We start from the raw sequence: 20,000 nt of genomic DNA, 5'->3' as shown, positions 1-20,000 counted from the left end.
AAGGGACAAAAGTCCAAAATGCATATTTGCATGTTTGTGTATATGGGAATAAAGTAAATTATAACGTTCATCCTACTGGTGATCTATTTTGTATATAATGTACTGTTTTCATCAAAATACAGATTATCAATGCAGGAAAAAAGAAAAAAGATTAAGTCGTTAAATAAAATCATGTATAATGAACACTGTAATAATTTAAACAAGCACTTTTGCTTTTGTAAGATAGTAGAAATATTTCATAGCCATATTATTATATACTATGGCTAAGTAACAGATTTATTTCGAATTTTAATCATTTTCAGAAATTTCTGAAAATTAAACAATCCTTAATTAACTATATAATTAAATTTATAGTGTATAGATAAATATTCAATAGTTTATTTTTTAAAGTTTTTCAGAATCTATTTATTTTAGTAGTGTAAATATTGAAAGTGTTCGAGATGATGATTTTCCTTATGTACTTAATCATGCTGTCATAATGTTCTTCACACACACTTTCAGTTCAATTATGCTAATTTAAAGATTATTGTATTGCTAATTTTAAAACATGTTTGAAAGTGAAAAGAAATATATATGCATACATAATTTAACAAATAGAAAAGCTTATATACATGCTTTGTAATACTCTAATCTTCTGATTTAATTAATTATAATAAATATGAAAGAACAAAAAAAATCAAGAATCTACTTATAAATTTAATATAACCAGGTGTAATTTAAAATTAAAATAAATTTTTCTGGCACTTTCGTATATAAAAATTATTTTAAAAAATTTTTAGCATCTGCTAACTCGATCTAAACATAAATATATATAATATGCATAAATGAATAAAGTAATTAATAAGCTTAATATAAAATATTTACAAAGTAATTGATTCATCTTAACAGATTAAATAGATTCAAGAAGAATTTGTCAATCAGTGATATTCAAATTGTATGCTTTTTAATTATAAGTAAGTTTTAATTACACTCTCCACTTAAATAGATTGTGAAAGTAAAGAGAATATTTACACAATCTCTGAATTAATCTATTTAAACATAAAATTTTATTTAATTAACTTAGGAAAATCAAACAAATTGATTTTATTTACTATCTACATTTTAACATGCTTATTTATGTGATATGATATGCTTGTTTTTTAGCTTCTTAACCTTATCTTCAGAACAAGATTTTTGAAATAATTGAGTTATTCCAGGCCCAAAATTTAAATTATAAATTATCTATTAATAACAGTTGATGTTAAGAGTGTTCAGCTGGTAAATTGTCTTATTATGAAATAATGTTAATTTCTAAAAGCAGTAAATTTGAAATTATATAAATGATATAATTTTCCCACTTGGAAGCAGGACTTTGGAGTCAGAGTCGGGAGGAATTTCTGCCCAGAGGAGTCAGAGTCGGAAAAAATGTGTCAACTCCGACTCCCGCATTTTAAATTTACTTTAGTTTTTTTTTTGTGTTGGAGAATGAAATTGTCTCCCATTAAATGCCATGTGCTTAGTATGATATTATGCATTATGTTGTGTTTGGCATATATTTTGAAAGAATCTTCAAACTGATTTTTGTTTGGAAAAGCATCCAGAATAATGATTACTGTCAATAACATCCCAAACAATTTTATCCTGTTCAGTGTATTGATCATCAAACTCATAGTTGATTTCTGTATCACTTGGACTCATAATCANGCCAGACTAACTGATCAGAGTACATATTTTTCTTTTCTGAACAAGGGGCTGAAGTAGCTAGTTAGATCGCACTGGACTAACTTCTGGAAAGGTGAACTTGAAGTGCAAATGCTGTCAAATATATGTAGATGTAGAATTTTATTGCCCCTTTCTCCTCTTATTAAATATTTGTTAAAAATTCACTTTTTTATACAAGTAAATATTAATGTAAGTTAAATATTAAAAATACTAACTATAAAAGTATTTGGGTAAATGTCCCAGGCTCCTTTCAGAGTTCAGAATAGGGTACACCCTATAAGTGCTTCTGCCTCTCATAAAATGACTTGGTATTTAATTGTGCCGGAGTCAGAGTCAGCCTACTAAAATTATCAGGAATCGGAGTCGAGTGTTTTTTTACCAACTCCGCAGCCCTGCTTGGAAAAGAGATGAAAGTATTAAGTGCTTGAGATTAGATATCTGACAGCTTATGCCTTGTATTGAGCGAGTAATAATGTATTTATTTTGGTGATTATTTTGTTAATTTTTCTAGGTTCTTAACATTTATTTATTTATTCTTTTAGAGCATTACCTTAAAAAATATTTACTGAATTAATAAAGACATTTCCTGAATGATGTATTTATTTCAAGATGTTTTAATTTTTTTTTAAAGAATATATATAGATATTCTTTTTCATAGCTATCATTTTTTTTTCTAATAATAATTTATGTAACTCAGTGCAGATATAAAATATATACTGGTTTTTTAAAATGCAAAATAAATAAATTTAATTTTTTCACATTTAATAATCACTTCTGATTTAATTGCATTATTAATAATAAGATTTGCATAGAATCAATAGAGATTTTGATTAAATTTTTATCTTATTCTTTCTATTAGCTTTTGATAATTGTCTATATCTGTTTGTTTTAGCGTTCACACCATAAAGTATTTTCATCTAGAAGTTGATAGTTATTTGCTTCTATAATATTCTCAAGGAATCTGTCATAGTCATTGTCAAATAAAAACTACTTTTGATGGCATTCTCATTCAACAGTATGTTAAATAACATGTTAACTCTGATAGTATAAGGATTTCTTATTGGAAATGTCAACTGATTACTATTTTCTTGATTTGTAACACAATGATTGTAAGTATTAGTCAATGTGAGAATTTTCTCAACACATAATAAAACAATTTTTGTAAGGAATACAAAGTGTGTTAATCTGATTTTTCAACTCTGTTACAAAGTAGTTTTTAATAAAATTTTTTATACTTTTGCACTAAGTAGATATCAATAAATAATTTTCTAAGTAATCAATTAGTTTTAGCTTGGCTAAACAAGATTTTAAGTCAAAAGTTATAATAGTTAAAATATTTCTATTGGCCTCCCTTTGTTTTTTTATTTTATTATAAAATTACATCTTCCATATAATGAATTGTATTAAGAGTTTCCTAAGACATAACCGATGCAAAAACTCAACTGTGATCTCAGAACATTTTATGTAATAGTCAGATGTATTATGATTAATATTTACTTTATAGCTTTTTCTCACATATTGTTTGAAGTAATTAGTAATTTTATGTTGTCTTTGAAAATTATTCTGCATAATTATATACTTGCTTATATATAAACTTCTTTTTACAACTCTATAAAAATTATTTATTTAGCAATAATTTTCTCTGGATTTCTGTTTTTTTTTTATATATTAACAATAATGGTCAAATATCACATGATTTTATTGTTTTTATATATATTCAATGTATTAGTCTATACTGTATGAAGTAATTAAAATCAAATGTAAATGTTGTGAAGGATTTATTTATAGTTACTATAAAAATAATTTACTTGTATATTTTAGATCATTGGATGGCAGGCTTCAAGTGTCCCATCGTAAGGGACTACCTCATGTTATCTACTGCCGATTGTGGCGTTGGCCTGATTTACAAAGTCATCATGAATTGAGAGCAGTAGAAAATTGTGAATTTGCTTTTAATTTGAAGCGTGACGAAGTATGTATCAACCCATATCATTATCTGCGGATTGAGACACCAGGTAATTTACATTTGCATATTTTACAAATTAAGATAAACTAATTTAATAATTAAAACAGTTTAAAGGTAATTCACTGAAATTATTGAGAAATAGAAACACTACAAAAGTTAAAAGGTGTCAATCCTTTTTCAAATTCAAATACATTAGTGTTTTAATAGATTTTGTATTTTATTTTTACACAGTATCACACAGTGAACACATTAACAGAATATGCTAAATGCATTTTAAACATTGAACAGTTCATTGTATATTATATGTTCAATATGCAAATAGATTTTCATAACATTTCCTAGTAATTTGGAATTGTATAAATTTTTAATTCAAAAGCACTAAGAAAACTTTGCATACTGATATATTGAAGGTGATAGAGAATTTATGATAAAATTTTTAGCACTTTGTTCCATTCGTATTGGAGAGAGAGAGAGATTTTGAATTGGACTTTAAAGATTTGGATATTTTGAAAAAACTGAGAGATACTTAAAAAATAAAGCTGATTCTATTAAATGCATTCCTATTCTTTAATAAATTTTATGGATTAATTTTCTAGTTGTTTTTAATTTTTGTAGATTTTATACTTGTTAGAATTTTTAGTTCAAGTTAAAATTTCTTTGCATTCAGAATTTAATTTATTGACATAAGTTATCTGCAGAATGGAAATTGATTGCTGAAAAATTTTCAAAAAATGAAAAAACTTGCCTTATTAGATTAAAATGTAAAAAAAAAACCTCTAAATCCAAATGTTTTGAAATTGCTTTTTGTCTTTAGAACAATTGAAATTACATGAATATATATAACTTTGTCCTGTAGTCACTAAGAGGAAAATGAAACCTTTTTGAGAACCGTTAGGAGTAAGCATAACATGCTTGAGAATTTACAGGAACGCTCAACAAAGTTAGGTATATGGGCGTTATTAATTATGGAAGATATACATTTTGGATGTGTCCCTCATTGGTCCTCTTTAGTATCAACTTGACTATATATATTTTGGCCAAATTCTCTCTCAAGCAATCCTATGTTTATTCCTAACAATTGAAACAATAACAAGAGGCAATCAAGTACAAATTTTTGAGAACATTCTTAATTTCAGAAGTCTGCAAATATTAGATTTTAAGAACTGTCATTACAGGCAACAACGTATACACATTATAGTCTTATAACTGTACTTTAAACATAACTTTAACAACTAAAGAGAAAAAAATGCAGATTAAAACAAACTAATTGTTTGTTTCTTATCATCTAATTAATAGAAAGAAAGGCAGTAAGTTTAGTTTTTTTGTATTAATTTTTAATTCATTTCCATAGAGTAGATACAATATTCCTTCCTTGTTTGTTATTTCCTTCTCACAGATACTTTGATAAATAGTTACAAAGTAATGGTGATTAGTCTTTTTAACAGTTTTCAATGATTTAGATCTGGCAAATGCTAAATTTTTTAAACTTATGAATGATCTAAGAATTTTTTTCAATAATTTCAGTTTTTCTGAAATGAACCAGTAGTATTTCTAAAATGTTTGAATTATATATATTTTTTTACATTTTCTACAGTAAAACAATTTGTATTCTTTGTGTTGTTGTTATTGTTTAGACATATTGTTTAACTTATAATAGTATCTTTTTGGAACTCTGTTCTGTTTCTCTGTTTAGAAAGTAAATCAAATACTTGTTTTTATATCTTTTAATATGTTTAAATGACCTTTATATCTATGAGAAAATTAGAAAAAATAACAGTAAGGTAACTCACTATAATATTAAATTAATCAATTGATTAACTATAATGATTGTTAGAGTATTTTAAAAGCAAGAAAGTTTTTCAACAAAATTTGTACAATTAGTTGGATATATTATTTTTATAAATAAGAGAGAAATAAAATTAGGTTGTATCAAAAATTTTACATTTGTTGCTGACTTAGCATTTCTAGCATTGAACAATTAACATAAATACTACTACTAAATTTAAATTTGCCATTAGTATATTATACTTTATGACAAAATTTACAAAAAAAGATATTAAACATCTATCTAAAATTATAAATTTTATAATCTTCAAAACTGATTGATTTCTTTTTATATTAATACACTTGAGTTAAGAAATGGGGTATGTTTAGATAAAAACCATATTAAAACTTAGTGAATTAAGTTATGAATGTCATTGAAGTCACTTCTTGAACTTTTTTTGATAAATATTTAAAAATATTTTTCATAAAAAAAATTATTTAAAAGGAATTTAACATATATTACATACATATAATCTGTTTCAAAATTATGTGTATAAAAAAAGTTGTTGTTGTTAAAAAGTTTTAATAAAAATTCAATAGCCAGAGAAAGTGTTATTAGATAAATACACCAAGAAATTTTTTTGACCTAAATTTAGAAATTAATGATCACTATAAAATCATAATACAAATTAAATATGCCAATTAATCTGCTATATTGTTATTCGGCTATCAACTAATCTAATAATTAGAAAGAATCGTCCCACTTGGGGACAATTCTTTTCTTCCAGAAATTCTAAATTAAAACTAATTTATCATAATTATTAAAATTATCATATGATATTGACCTAACTGCCTACCTTTAGTCAAATTGCTTGTAATTATTAAATTAGCATTATTATAGCATGATAATACAGCAGATTGTTTGGCATTACTTGAAAATTGGGTTTATGGATTGTTTATATAGAAATTAAATATTTTAATCATGATAATCACTCAAATTTTTATAAATTAAAAAAACAGAGAGAGAGAACAAAATAAATTGGCTTAATTGATATCTGTAACAAAAATTTGATAAATTATATGGTAGTATTACTGTTGTACAATGCATGTTATGCTTATTTTACTCTCTCACCAGTATGGCTGAAATCTATAGTTTTTAGTAGATTATAAGACAAGGGTTGATCATCAGATAATGTTCTAAAAAGAGAATTCAAGAAATTAAGAGGCAATCAATACTTTCAACTTAGTAAATAATTATAATTATTAAAGTAACTTTGAAAATATACTTATTACATTAAATAATTTTGTAAATGAGATAGTTTTGTTAAATGATTTGCAATGTCATTTTTGAAATTACAAATTAAATTTTTTAGTATAAATAAGGAACATTAGTAAATTTTGAATACATTCTTTTAAGTCTGTTCTAATACAATTATATGGAAAGTATTTGTAATGATGTAATTATTACAAAAATATATTATTTATAAAGTACATGATACACAGTGATTAAATTTGTATCAATTAAAAGAGCCATTCAAAGTATTGTGAGTGTGTACTAGAAACTTAGTTATAATTTTATCCATCATAAAAAATTATTTTGGACATGCCAATTTGTAATAATTATATGAAAATTAAACTGACTTCAGATGTTAAAGAAAGTACAAATGTACTCAAAAATTGCACAGTAAAATATTACTATGAATATGTTGTTTCTATAACACTTCAAGGCAGTTTAATTTTTGTATAATTATTCACCAAAACTCATTGTAAACATAATAAAATTTTCTGTCCAAAAAATCCATTGTGTTTTAAGAGTTTCATTTATTAAAATTTTTTCAAATTAATTTTTTCATTGTTCTAAAAGATGATCTATTGAAGAGATCAGAACATTAGGCATTTAAACTACTATTGCCATTTTGGTGTTGCTTACTAATATGTTTAATAAAATCATTGATAACCGTTTAGAATATAAGAAGATTTAGCAAAGATCCATCATGAGCAAATTCAATCCATAAATGATGATAACAGTTCCTTTTACATGCACATCTAATATCAATGAATATTCTAGTTGCATCAAACATCAATGAGGAAACTATTGATCATGTATAGTTGGTCTTCCAGAGAAGTCCAATGAAACCAATGCACAGGTTAGCCATAAGTTGAATGAGCCATACCAAACTGGAAAATTCTTTGAGTGCATTTTCTATGTTTTTATTATTTATGGCTACTTAATCACAGTAAACCCAATGATATTCTGTTACATTGTAAATCTTATGAAAGTTTGAGAAATTTTTTGAAGATGAAGTAAAGTTACATACATTAGACTTTTGCATAAAATTGTAAAAGTTATATAAAACTATATATATGTGAAATAAAATAAGGTAAAATGCCAAAATTAAAGCGAGTTGCTATTTATATAAGCATTGTTCATTGTAATTTAGATTATAACACACAAATATCTTCATCATGTAGAATGAGCAAATCTATTGGTATCAAAAAGTAGTGAACATGATGATGATGTAAATTACCAAGTTCTATCATTGAATTTTTTACAAAATATTAGATAGTTTTTGAAATGCTTGTTTTAATTATCTATATTTTTGAATTACTTTACAGCACTTCCTCCTATTTTGGTGCCTAGACAATCTGGAGATATACCTACAGAATTACCCCCTCTAGATGATTATAGTAACTCAGTACCTGAGAACACTGATTTTCCTGCTGGCCTAGAAAATCAGACCTTCCCACTCACAGGTTAGTTTATTGAAAATATTGCATTGTTCAATTTTTAACTTTATAATAATTTGTTAATATTTATGTTTAAACTTTGTTTTGAAAATTTGAACAATAATTTTTTCAATGAAAATGGTTATGTGCAATATGAAATCATATATATTTTAAATCATACAAAATCATATTTTGTGTTTTTTGTTAAATTTGAACTTAAAAATGTATACAATACAAATAACTTTTATGACAGATTGATTCCTGAAATGAACCACTGTTAAGTGAATGATTGATTGCCCGTAGACTTGGTATTATAAATTGAAGTTTTCTCCTTGAAAACAAGCTTTGGACCATTTTGATTTGTTATGTAATACATCAAAATGGTTGAGATTAAATTGCTTAAAAATTTCAGTGTAATTGTCACTGTCATCAACTTGAAGATTTTCAAGATTATACCTTGAAATTATTGATTTGAAATAAAATTGCTAATGTGAATTATTAGAAAGTATATATGGCAAAATTAAGTTTAATCATGTTTATAATAATAATGTACTATTATGGTTTAGTAGTAGTAACTTTCAAACATTCTCAGATTTAATGATTTATGTTATCCAGTAAGTTGTCTAAAATGATATTCTATATATTTATAATAGATAAACAGCTAAACTTCTTTTCAGTCAGATTTAAAACACTTGTTAAGATTCAAATATTTTAAGAGCAATTATTAGGAAAATAGCCATCTTTATTATTATTATTATTATTTGCATTGATCGATTTGGATACATTACTGCATAAGATTATATTTAATAGGTACCATTTAAATTTAACATGTGGGTTTCATTTAGTACAAATGAATGTTAAACTAAAAATAACACTTGCACTGTCAATAGACTGGGCTCTTAAACTTTTATCTTTATATTTACTTATTAAGCATGACTTTTAAATTGAATTATGTCTTTTATTTTATTACTTAAAAAACTTTTTTAATTGTAATCACTGATTTACGTTTATTAAATACAATATTTATTAAAGTAAATGTGAATATATAATTACAATTAAAATTTCTTACATGTAGTTTCAATCATGCTTTGTGAAATTAATTGTACTATATCATGATTGCTTCTTTATTGGCAAAGAGTATTCTTTACCTTAGTTAATTGGGACTCTACATATTTTCCAATAGATAATATTTTATGTAATTAAAGATAAATAGGGAATAGTCTAAAAGGGAAAGTGATAAACTTGTGCTACACTTATAAAATAATAAAATTATTTTATAAAGAACTTGATATTTTTAAAAAGAAACAAAACTTGATATATAATAGAAAATATTCCTCAAAATCATTTATATATGCTGGTGTAGTTAAAAATACATCAGAAATAAATTTGGTATAAAAAAAGTGGTGTTTTTGAATAATACAAAATGTGTTTTGCTATTATGTTGTAAAGTTTTTAAATCTTATTTTCAGAAACACCTCCACCTGGATACATGAGTGAAGACGGTGATAACCATGAACAAAATGGGACAGATAACATGGGTAAGTAATCCATAAATACATATATAATAATCTATCTTAAATATATAAAGAAATTTGTGAACAATAATTATTAAAAAAAATAATTATTGGCTACATTTTGTTTTTTTTAAATAAATAATTTATTAACCTTCTTCAATAATTAATATTATTGTATTTTAATTTCCAATTCATGTTAAGTTTTATATTCTAATATTGATGAACTTTATTTTTAAAAAGTGTTTTCTACCTATTATAAAAATTTTACAAGTGTTTAGAATCATTTCAAAAAATGTTTTTGGTGAGATAATTATCAGAAATTTTAATTTTTAACAAGTTTGAAAGCAATTTATTTTATATTTCTTTGATAAAATTTATGGCTTGTACTAAATAAATTTTTAGATTAATTTGTTTACTTATGAAAATCATAAGAAAAATCACAAATTATATTGTCTTAAAATTAACATAATGTAATGATTTCATACTTTTGTAAATTTATTTAATTTCCAGATGAATAAATAATTTAAATTGTAATACTGTCACTGTATTTATATAATTTTTAAAAATTTTTAATAGATACAGGAATTATGCCTTCACCTAGCCCTCCTTTAGGTAAGGAGATTTTGACTTATTAATTAAATATAACTTATTGATATGACTTAGTTAAAAAAATTTTTTCTGCATTAGACATATATGCCCCAGATTTCAGATATATTCAGCACATTTAGTTGAAATGAGAGAAATTAGATCTTCATTTCTAGAGATGTAATGATAGTTTATTTATTTAAAAAAATATAGTTTTCTCTCCCTCATTTTTTCATATAGATCAGTGTTTTCCAAACTTTTCAGACTACTATTCTTTTTTAGTAGATATATTTCTTTAGTGCCTCCATAAAATCATTCAAAAATGATACATTGATAAATAAATTTTAAGTGCTTAAATCAAAACAATTTATTATTTTATAAATGAAAAATAATTGTCTAAAAATATTTCAAAGTACAGTGTATTCATTTGGAATTCAAGAGTAAATTTTTTTGTTCAAAATGAATTTTTGTCCTTTCCTTGTCTTCCAATGTTCTTAATGCTCTCTTGCTTCTAGTTCCCTTCTACTGCTCCCTTGCCTTACAGCATTCCCTTTGAGGGATCTCGGTGCTCACTTTGAAATCACTGGTATAGATTCATTCATAAAAAAATTATAAATATAATTTTATAAGACTAACAGAAAAATATAATGGTAAATGCTTTTGGCCACCTAACACAAGAACTTAATTTGATTTTAAATTGAAATGTATAGTGTAGCCTAATGATGATTGCATTATTACATGAAAACAAATTTACTTGATTTTTTTACATTATGTATATTATGCAAATTATTAGAAAATGAATAAGATATAAATTGTTCGAGTATATATTAAGATGTAGAAGAGTGCATTTTAAAATTTGTACTTAAATAATTTTCATCCTCATTACTTTGTTCTTAATAAAAATGAAATATAAAAACTGACAAATGCATTAAAGTTTGTTGTACTAAATATTTTGGATAAACTATAGCTCATATATCATAAACAAGTAGACTTACAATATTCTGTTAAAGATTACATGATTATTATTGAGAACAATCTGGTTGTTACTTAAAATTTAAATATATGTATATATTAAATACACTCTTCTATATCATTGCTATTTTTAGATAAAAATATCATTTGATGATAAAACAGAATCCAAAGGCTAAAGACCAAAGGAAGCATCAGAAGTATCCATAATGGCAAGTAATGGGCATATCTAAACTAGATCTAAAATCAATAAAATTTAATTGCAGTAATCAAATCTGTCATTAACATAAATTTATACTAGGAAAAATACTAATCAGTTATAAGTTTAAAAATTATATAAGGGATACTAATTTTTGACTATAATTAATATTCTAATAATAATTTGTGCTACATCATTGAATATATTGCACTTCAAACAAACATATTTTCCAGTTATTTATTTCAGTACATTTATGTATTTTGTGACAAAAGCTGTTCTTTAATTTAAAGAAAATTTTCTTATCAAGGCTGTAAGCAAGAGTTATTTTTAATTAATTTGATAGCTTGTCATTTAATTACATTTTCTTATTTATATACTCATAACAGAAAGTGGCTTGTATTAGAATATAAGATAAATTACATCTTGAAGGTTATAATATTCACTATCTTCAAGATATAATTTAGTAATAAAAACAGATTTAATCAAAATCTGAAATTATATTCTTTGAGAAAAATCTCCAAAACTAAATTTACATAATGAATCTTACTTAAATCTTTAAGAATATTACTGTACTTTGAACAAATTCATATAAAATATATATATTTTAAAATGGCCATTTTGAAATTCCAATTACTTTTAGTTTGACTGAACATGCTAAGTGTAATTTGTTTAAAGTACTACTCAACTGTTCTTATATATTATGAATTATAATTATTACAATTAAGACTCAACATCTAAAGATAGAAATTTTTCATCCATTTTATTAATTAATCTAAAACTATTATTATCATGTTCCTTAGATATTATCTTAAAAACATTTTTAAAAAATACTATATTAACTCTATTAATAACTCATTTTAAATCTAGTAAATATAATTTTTCAAACATTCTAATCACTAAATTTGGATGTATCAACAAGCAATTTAAAAATAGAATGATTTATAATGTACAAATTATTATAAATAGAGTACAGCGTTTTGATTTATTCAGTTTCATTTTGTATGTTTTTCAAATGGCATACATTCACATTAATAATAAGCAAATTTTTTTATATTATACATGCATTATATAATCAGTAGAATTTTTTACAAAATTTTCTTCTCATAGCATATATATAAATTTCTATTAAAAGAGATTAAAATTTACACAAATCAGATAAATATTTGTTAATTTTAAAATAATTTTTCTTAATTTTAATTTAACTATTTTTACTTCAGCAGATTATATTCATTGTAGAATTTTAATTTATTAAAGTAAAACCTTAATATGCATAGATATTTTATGTTCACACATTTGGGAAATGAAATTGGTAAATGTCTAATCTGCAGATTATAGAATTGGAACATTTATCATAATGTTATGTTAAGTGTTATAATAATTTAATTACTATATTTTAGAAATATATAAATTATTGCACACAATATCATAACAGTTCAATGAGCAGTGCTGTTGTATTGTATTTTAAAACAATTAACTGGTTTTAAGATTACTCTTCAGACCAGATAATGTGTTAAACAGGATTGTTTTAAAATATAAATTTATTTTGTTAAAGTTCCTCAGGATGAGGATAGATAACTCAAAATTTCCAGACAATGATTATTTTATACTGTAATAAAGGAAGTTAATGAAAAGAATGAAGTCATCACTTCATTGTTTTACAATTAAAAACTGTTCATAAAAACTAAGTTTTTTTTTTTCAAGTAACTTAAACAAATGTCAAATTAATAAATAATAGCCATCTAAATAATACAATATAACTTTAAAAATAAGTTATGCACATGCAAGATAAATATTTTTAAGTTCTTCACGTGAATGAATCATAGTATTGAGCATATTAATAGTAAACTATAGTGGGGTTATATACTTAGAAAACATTCTTACTTTAAGTTACATTTATGGTATAGAATAAAACAAAGAGAGAATTTATTTTAATTTAATCATATTATATTTTCACTTTTTATAAAAATTCATCAATCTGTATAAAATTGTAATTGAGTGATAATTGCAAATAAATACTTTTTCTGAAAACACAAATTCAAAAAACTGAAAGAATTGCACACAAATTTATTTACATTTTATTTGAATAAGTTTTGAATCTTTAATAATTTATAAAATACTCATGAATATTTTGAAGGAAATACTAGCTGATATCAGGTTGTAAATATTAATTTATGAAGGTTAAATTATAAACAAATTTTTTGTTTAAAACTTATCTGTATATACATGTAGTATTATAAGAAATATTATGACTTTAAGATCTTTAGAAAAAGCTTTTTCTACTGTTACAAGAATGCTGATTTCCTAAAGTTGAGCTAAATTTTTTCACTTATTTTATAAAATGAAATAAACTATTAAGATAAATTGTTTAAATATATTTCTTATAATATCAATATTAAGCAATGAATGCATTATGATCTTGTATGGAGTTAAAATGTCACTTTCTTTTATGTCTCTCAGATGTTCAACCAGTTACATATACAGAGCCAGCATTTTGGTGTTCTATCTCATATTATGAACTGAATACTAGGGTTGGTGAGACCTTTCATGCTTCACAACCATCTTTGACTGTGGATGGTTTTACAGATCCTTCCAGTTCTGAACGTTTTTGTCTTGGTTTGTTGTCAAATGTTAATAGGAATCCAGTGGTAGAACAGACAAGACGGCACATTGGTAAGCTTTTTAAATATTAACGTATAAATTTGTTTATAAAATAACAATATTCGAGAAAATATTTTAATATTATACATTATTTATTTATTTCTTTATGATTGTATGGAACTAAAATATATAAATTACTGATTAGAAGATTAAACATTTTATTTTATGTATCACTAAGGATTGATGAAAAAATAAGTTAGTTTATTCACTAGTTACATTAATTTATAGAAAAAGATGAAAAAAGATTTATTCTTGTGCTTCTTGATATGTATTGATTTCTAGTACAATATATTTTTTTAATCAACACAGTTATGTTTAAAATCCATGACATTCCATCTAACAAATAAAGAAATAATTTGTTTGTTTAAGTAATAAAAACAAGAGAAGAATAAATTTACTGCAGTTGTAATAGTCATCAAAGAAATATATTTTATTATTTTCAGTTAAGTTTGGATGTTCTTCTCTGGATTTTTATTGTTCTTCAGTTCCGAAGAACAACAATATATTCTTTTTCAGAGTTATATAAATTACTTGTATATAAACACAAAACAATAGTTTATTTTACAAATTATGCACAGTTCTTAAACAGTTAGTCTATAAATTGTTTAGGTAGCACTAAAGCACAACAAACACTACTTTTATGAGCAGCGTCTTGACACTGCTCATAAAACTTTCTCAAATTTGATTCTAGTCAAACCCTTCCTATATTTGAATTTTCTTTGAATTCTTTATGCTCAAATCTCCATTACAAGATTACATTTGAGAACAGATTATATGAAACAAAACTATAAACTGACTAAAAAAGCATTAAAATTTAATATAGCTGTGTATTTACAGAAATTTTATTTATTATGAAGCATTCTCTGCTTAAATGAATATTAGAATACAGATAACCGTATAACACGGGAGCTACGTTCCAAAAAATTGCAGTGTTATGCAAATCCGTGTTATATGAAACAAAGAACTAGTACTAAACGGAGGGTTAGGTTCCAAAAATTAAAAAACATGCTATTATATTTTCATAATTAAGATAAATATCTTTATTAAAATTTTCTTAAGTGATACATATTAATATAAATTAAACAATGTTTTCTTTTTCATCACTAAAAGCATTATTAACTGAGAGTGTTTTCGGCATTTTATCCTTATCCTCTGAGCATTTTTCTGATCCATGCTTTACCTTTTGCAAAAAGTATGTAATTTTAGATTGCTTGCTTGTAGTTAAAAGATCTTTATAAATTTCCTTATATGGTGCTAAGCACTTATGAAGAATAAAGCAAGTATGGAATAAGGGAAAAACATCTGGCAACATCAGAAGCAGAAGTGTTGAGATCTGGCAACATTGAAACAAGTTTCAAAAAGGACCATGTGTATCAACAGAAGGCGAGAAAAGAAAATTTACATACTTAAGTACTAATAGTTCACGAAAATTATTATTTTCGTGAACTATTAGTACTTAAGTAAGTAAAAATTTATTACGTTTCATGTTGTACGAGGGTTTTACCCAATTCTTGAACAGTGTCACTAGCATAATAAAAAATATTTCACCTTAAGATATTTTCTGCATGATTAACAAAGAGTAAGGCACATCAGAAACAAAAAAAAACAACAATTTGTTAACTTCTGATTTATTTATAATATACTGGTATTTTTGTTTACCACTGTTATACAGATTTATGTCACTATATGTAGAAGGCCTTCAAAAGTAAAATCAAAGACTATACAATATGTAAGATAGTTTTAGGAATAGGATTACTATAATCTTATTAGAAGAATTATCAGAAAAAGTGTGGATATTAAATGAAATGAAACTTTTCTCTGTTTTTAATAATTGAGCAATTGAATAGTTGAGGAATTTTTACTATTTCTAATATTTTTTTCATTGATAAAAATGACAAATTGCCCTCATTATAGTTCACCTCATTACATCAATTTAAATTTTGTACATATTTGACTTATGATTATATTATTATTATAATATATATACAGTAGAGCATCGATTATCCTACCCCCGATTAACCGTCACCTCGGTTAACTGACTGCGTTCTAGTCGGCAAATTCAGATGTCCGCTAGTGATGTGACGCTACAATATTTGGCTATGTCTTGGCTACTTTAATATTATTTTTACGTGTTTTAGCTGGCAACACTGGATCGACCATTAAAAGAGGCTTAATTTTCTAATTTTTAATGATACAATAGCAACGATTATTATTTTTAAAAAAAATTTGATAGGCTTAACATGGAGGAAAATTCAATGTGAAGTAGGTTAATAACAATATACTAATTACATGGGATATAATAATATACTACACTAATAATGGATTTTTTGATACTTTTTGGTTATCCGACCAACCCCAGTCCCCAATTTAGTCGGATAATCGATGCTCTACTGTATTTGTTTCAGTAAGTTTTTGTTTCTATTTTATATTTTCCAAAATTATCTTCTTTGAATTTTAGGAACTTTTAATTTATTTAATTTCTATTTTTAAAATTTGAAATCAGTTTTTATTGGATTGATGCAAAAGTTTTTGGAATTTTCTAGAACTACATAGACTATTTAAAATTGTTCTCTGACATATGACATTCAGAAGTTTCTTGTGAGGTATGTAAGTGGTGTTGAGGTGCACAATTATAAGTGAAAAGATATTCCATGTGACAATATCAACTTTTTAAATATTTCAAGTTTGCTGATGCTTTCTTGTGACCAAATTCTCACATGTGCATTTTACAATTATCAATTTGCAGATATTGCACCATTTGAATTTGACTACATCTCTTCCACTCCATGCAACACTTCTTGAATGAAAAGTGAAAAGCACTTTGTTGGTGATGAGGAGATGAAAATTGTACTTACAGAGTTTGATTTGTATCTGTTTATTTTTAACATGGAGATCAGATTTTAAATGTAAAGCTTCAAAAAATTCTAAATAAATGATTTATTAATGTCATAAACTGTGTTGTATTATAATTTGACCTTGAATAATGATTTGTTTTAGACAAAACTATGGATATGAAGATCTGTCTAAATCTTTTGGATAATAATGTGTTGTTTAAATTTATGGCAACACTGGGAATGGTACATATCCTTCATTTACAAGACAACTCTCTGATCTGAAGTTATCAGTATCCAAATAAATAGAAACCAGAAAAATTGACCAATCCAGACCTCAATTTTATCACAGAATAAATTGGTTTTTGAGTATGAGAGAAGATGAAATATCAAAACTGGTGGAAATATTTTGCAGAAACTAAAGATTTTAACCTGTTTTTGGTTTAAAAAAAAAAAAAGGAAAAAAAGATTGATTATATATAAGAAATATAATTCAAGATAATAATGCTGGAACAACTAACATTAAAACAATGCCTTTCATATTTTTCCATCTTGGATTTATTTAAGATAAACACAAGCATTTTTGGTTTATTCATAAACCTGCTTCAGGTTTAACATTAGCATTCAAAAGTACAGTGTCTTGAAATTCCACAGCCAAATGTTAAATTCATTCTATGACATCACTGTTTAAATTTAAAATATTCAATCCATAAGAATAAGTAAGTATATTTTTAAAATGCAAAGCATAAGTTTGTTTATCTTAAATAAATTCAAGCTGGAAAAATATAAAAGGTATTGGTTTGATATCAGAAATGCTTGGATATTAATAATAGTTTATACTGTATTCTACTAACTTCTATTGTTTAGAATTTCAATTTGTGAATGTAACTGAAGAATTAGTTGTTATAATAAATTATATAATGATTAATACATTAGTGATTAAAAGCTAATTTGTTTTCCATTTGAATAAATAAGTTTTTGAAGTAAATGATATAGGCATTTCTATATACTGCAATTTACAATCACAGTGATATAGTACTGAATATCGTACATTATAATTATATAATAGTGAAATTGTTTTAGAGAAAATATTGATTTTTTTTTTTTTTTAAATTTTAAGTATAATATTTTTAATTGTGAAATTCTGTGAATATTTGTTGTTATATTTTTATTATTTAATTTTTAGGTAGAGGAGTTCGTTTATATTACATAGGTGGTGAAGTATTTGCTGAATGCTTAAGTGATAGTAGCATTTTTGTACAGAGTCCTAATTGCAATCAAAGATATGGTTGGCATCCTGCTACAGTTTGCAAGATTCCTCCAGGTAAACAAAAAAATTATCTGACAATATTTGTTTGCACTTCTCCCCATATTTACATAAGGATAGGAGAAACATTTTTTATAATTTAATAATAATCTACACATATCAATAATAATACAAATAACTAATAATGTGAGGTAGATAGTCCTTATTATCTACCTCAAATTAGTAGATTTTTAATTATTTTAATTATACCAAGGGAAAAAGCAATTTCTTTATAAATAACTAATAAATTATCAGAAGTTTTTTATTTGTTTTTCACATTTTTGAAATTGGCAAAGCTAAAAAAGTAAGTAACTAAATCAATTAGGGCATTTAGTAGATATACAATTAATTAATTAAAAATATGTGTATTTATTTAAATATATATAAATTTTAAAATGAATGCTAATTAATCATGTACATGAATTATTTTCTTTAATGGATGATATAATGATTCTAAAAAATATCAGCATTATAATATAAAAATATTATTTTCAATTTGTCTTTGTTTTAATTAATTACAACACTGCATTCAAAAATAATTCTTAATGGTAATTTGGTATTGACTACAGTAGAAAGTTGTGAATAAGAACCTTTATACAATAAGATACAAATAAAATCTGTAAATTTTCATCAAAGAATTAAAATTGTTATATTTTAGAATACTCTATATTGTAGATTTTCCTTTTTATAGTCTAATTTATTCTGGAAAATTGTTGCTAAATGAGTCGTGTGACATGAGGAAAATTTCTTTTGTATGCCTCAGTATTGTAAGTTGAAAACATTTTTTTTAAAATGCAATACTTAAGCTGTTAAATAGGAAATTTATACTGTACTAGTCATAGAGTGGTATTCTGGGGTGAGCAGTTGGATTTAACTAACCATGGACTGTTAACCCATAGTTAGTTAAATCCCTTTTATATATATTTCACATTTTGAGCTGACACCTTTATGTAGAAATTTTTTTCCAGGACTCCATGTTGTTTTTATTATACATTATTGGGCTGCAATTTGAAAAATTTTAGACCTATAAATTTCCACTGTGCGTGTCTGTCTGTCCTTCCTTTCTTAATTTCTAGAATGGAGTTAGATAGATGAAAGACAAGACCAGATATGGAAAGATTAGGGGCAGGGGGTCCAGATTAATTATATATTAACTTCAATGCAAACCAAAAGTCACATTATTTCAATTCCAAAATTTTTTCCTTTGAAAGGAGTTAGATGGATGGCCTGCACACTCTATTGCTAACAGGAAAAGTATGATGTACAGGGGCAAGCCACTACTAATTTGAGATGGAGAGCATATATTTTAAATAATTTGATTAAAAATAAATAATCGCTCATTTATTTTAGATTACTTAAAGTAAGATAGTTACAATAATATATTTATTCAAAACCCAGAGAATTTTCAATATTAGTCGCACAAACCTACTTCAACAAACTGTTGCTAATTGCCTAATAAAGGAAATCTCTGTTATTCTATAATAGGGAGATTGTTTAACTATTTTTTTTATGTTTTTTGCTTAATAGAAATGCTAGAAATTGTGGCAAGTTAATTATAAAACAAGTTGACAATTGGGAAGAAAATTCCAGAAAAATCAGTCTTGCATTCAAAGTATCATTTGCAATTCTCCAGAATTATGTTAAAATTAGGCATAGAATATAATTTTTAGCTTCACATATGTTCTCTACAATAGTTGGCTGTTACGAACACAAAATACAATTGATGATGCACAGAAATATATTTATTATTATTATTTTTTTTTTTTTTTTTTACAAATTT

At 24.6% G+C, this 20,000-nt stretch overlaps 1 protein-coding gene across 1 annotated transcript in view; it reads left to right on the top strand.

Annotated features, from left to right (window-relative positions):
- LOC111619055 (mothers against decapentaplegic homolog 3-like) overlaps window positions 1–20,000 on the top strand; it is a 72,701-nt gene that overhangs the window by 50,388 nt on the left and 2,313 nt on the right. The window contains exons 2-7 of the mRNA XM_023360700.1: window positions 3,523–3,716; window positions 8,048–8,185; window positions 9,628–9,696; window positions 10,249–10,284; window positions 13,883–14,095; window positions 18,101–18,238. Coding sequence (XP_023216468.1) covers window positions 3,523–3,716; window positions 8,048–8,185; window positions 9,628–9,696; window positions 10,249–10,284; window positions 13,883–14,095; window positions 18,101–18,238 — 788 coding nt within the window. The remainder of the gene's footprint in view (window positions 1–3,522; window positions 3,717–8,047; window positions 8,186–9,627; window positions 9,697–10,248; window positions 10,285–13,882; window positions 14,096–18,100; window positions 18,239–20,000) is intronic.

The sequence above is a fragment of the Centruroides sculpturatus genome, unplaced genomic scaffold, assembly GCF_000671375.1.
Source record: "Centruroides sculpturatus isolate CEXI.00-Female unplaced genomic scaffold, Cexi_2.0 scaffold97, whole genome shotgun sequence".
In the NCBI taxonomy this organism is placed as follows: Eukaryota; Metazoa; Arthropoda; class Arachnida; order Scorpiones; family Buthidae; genus Centruroides; species Centruroides sculpturatus.
This window is presented reverse-complemented; position numbering and strand designations above follow the sequence as displayed.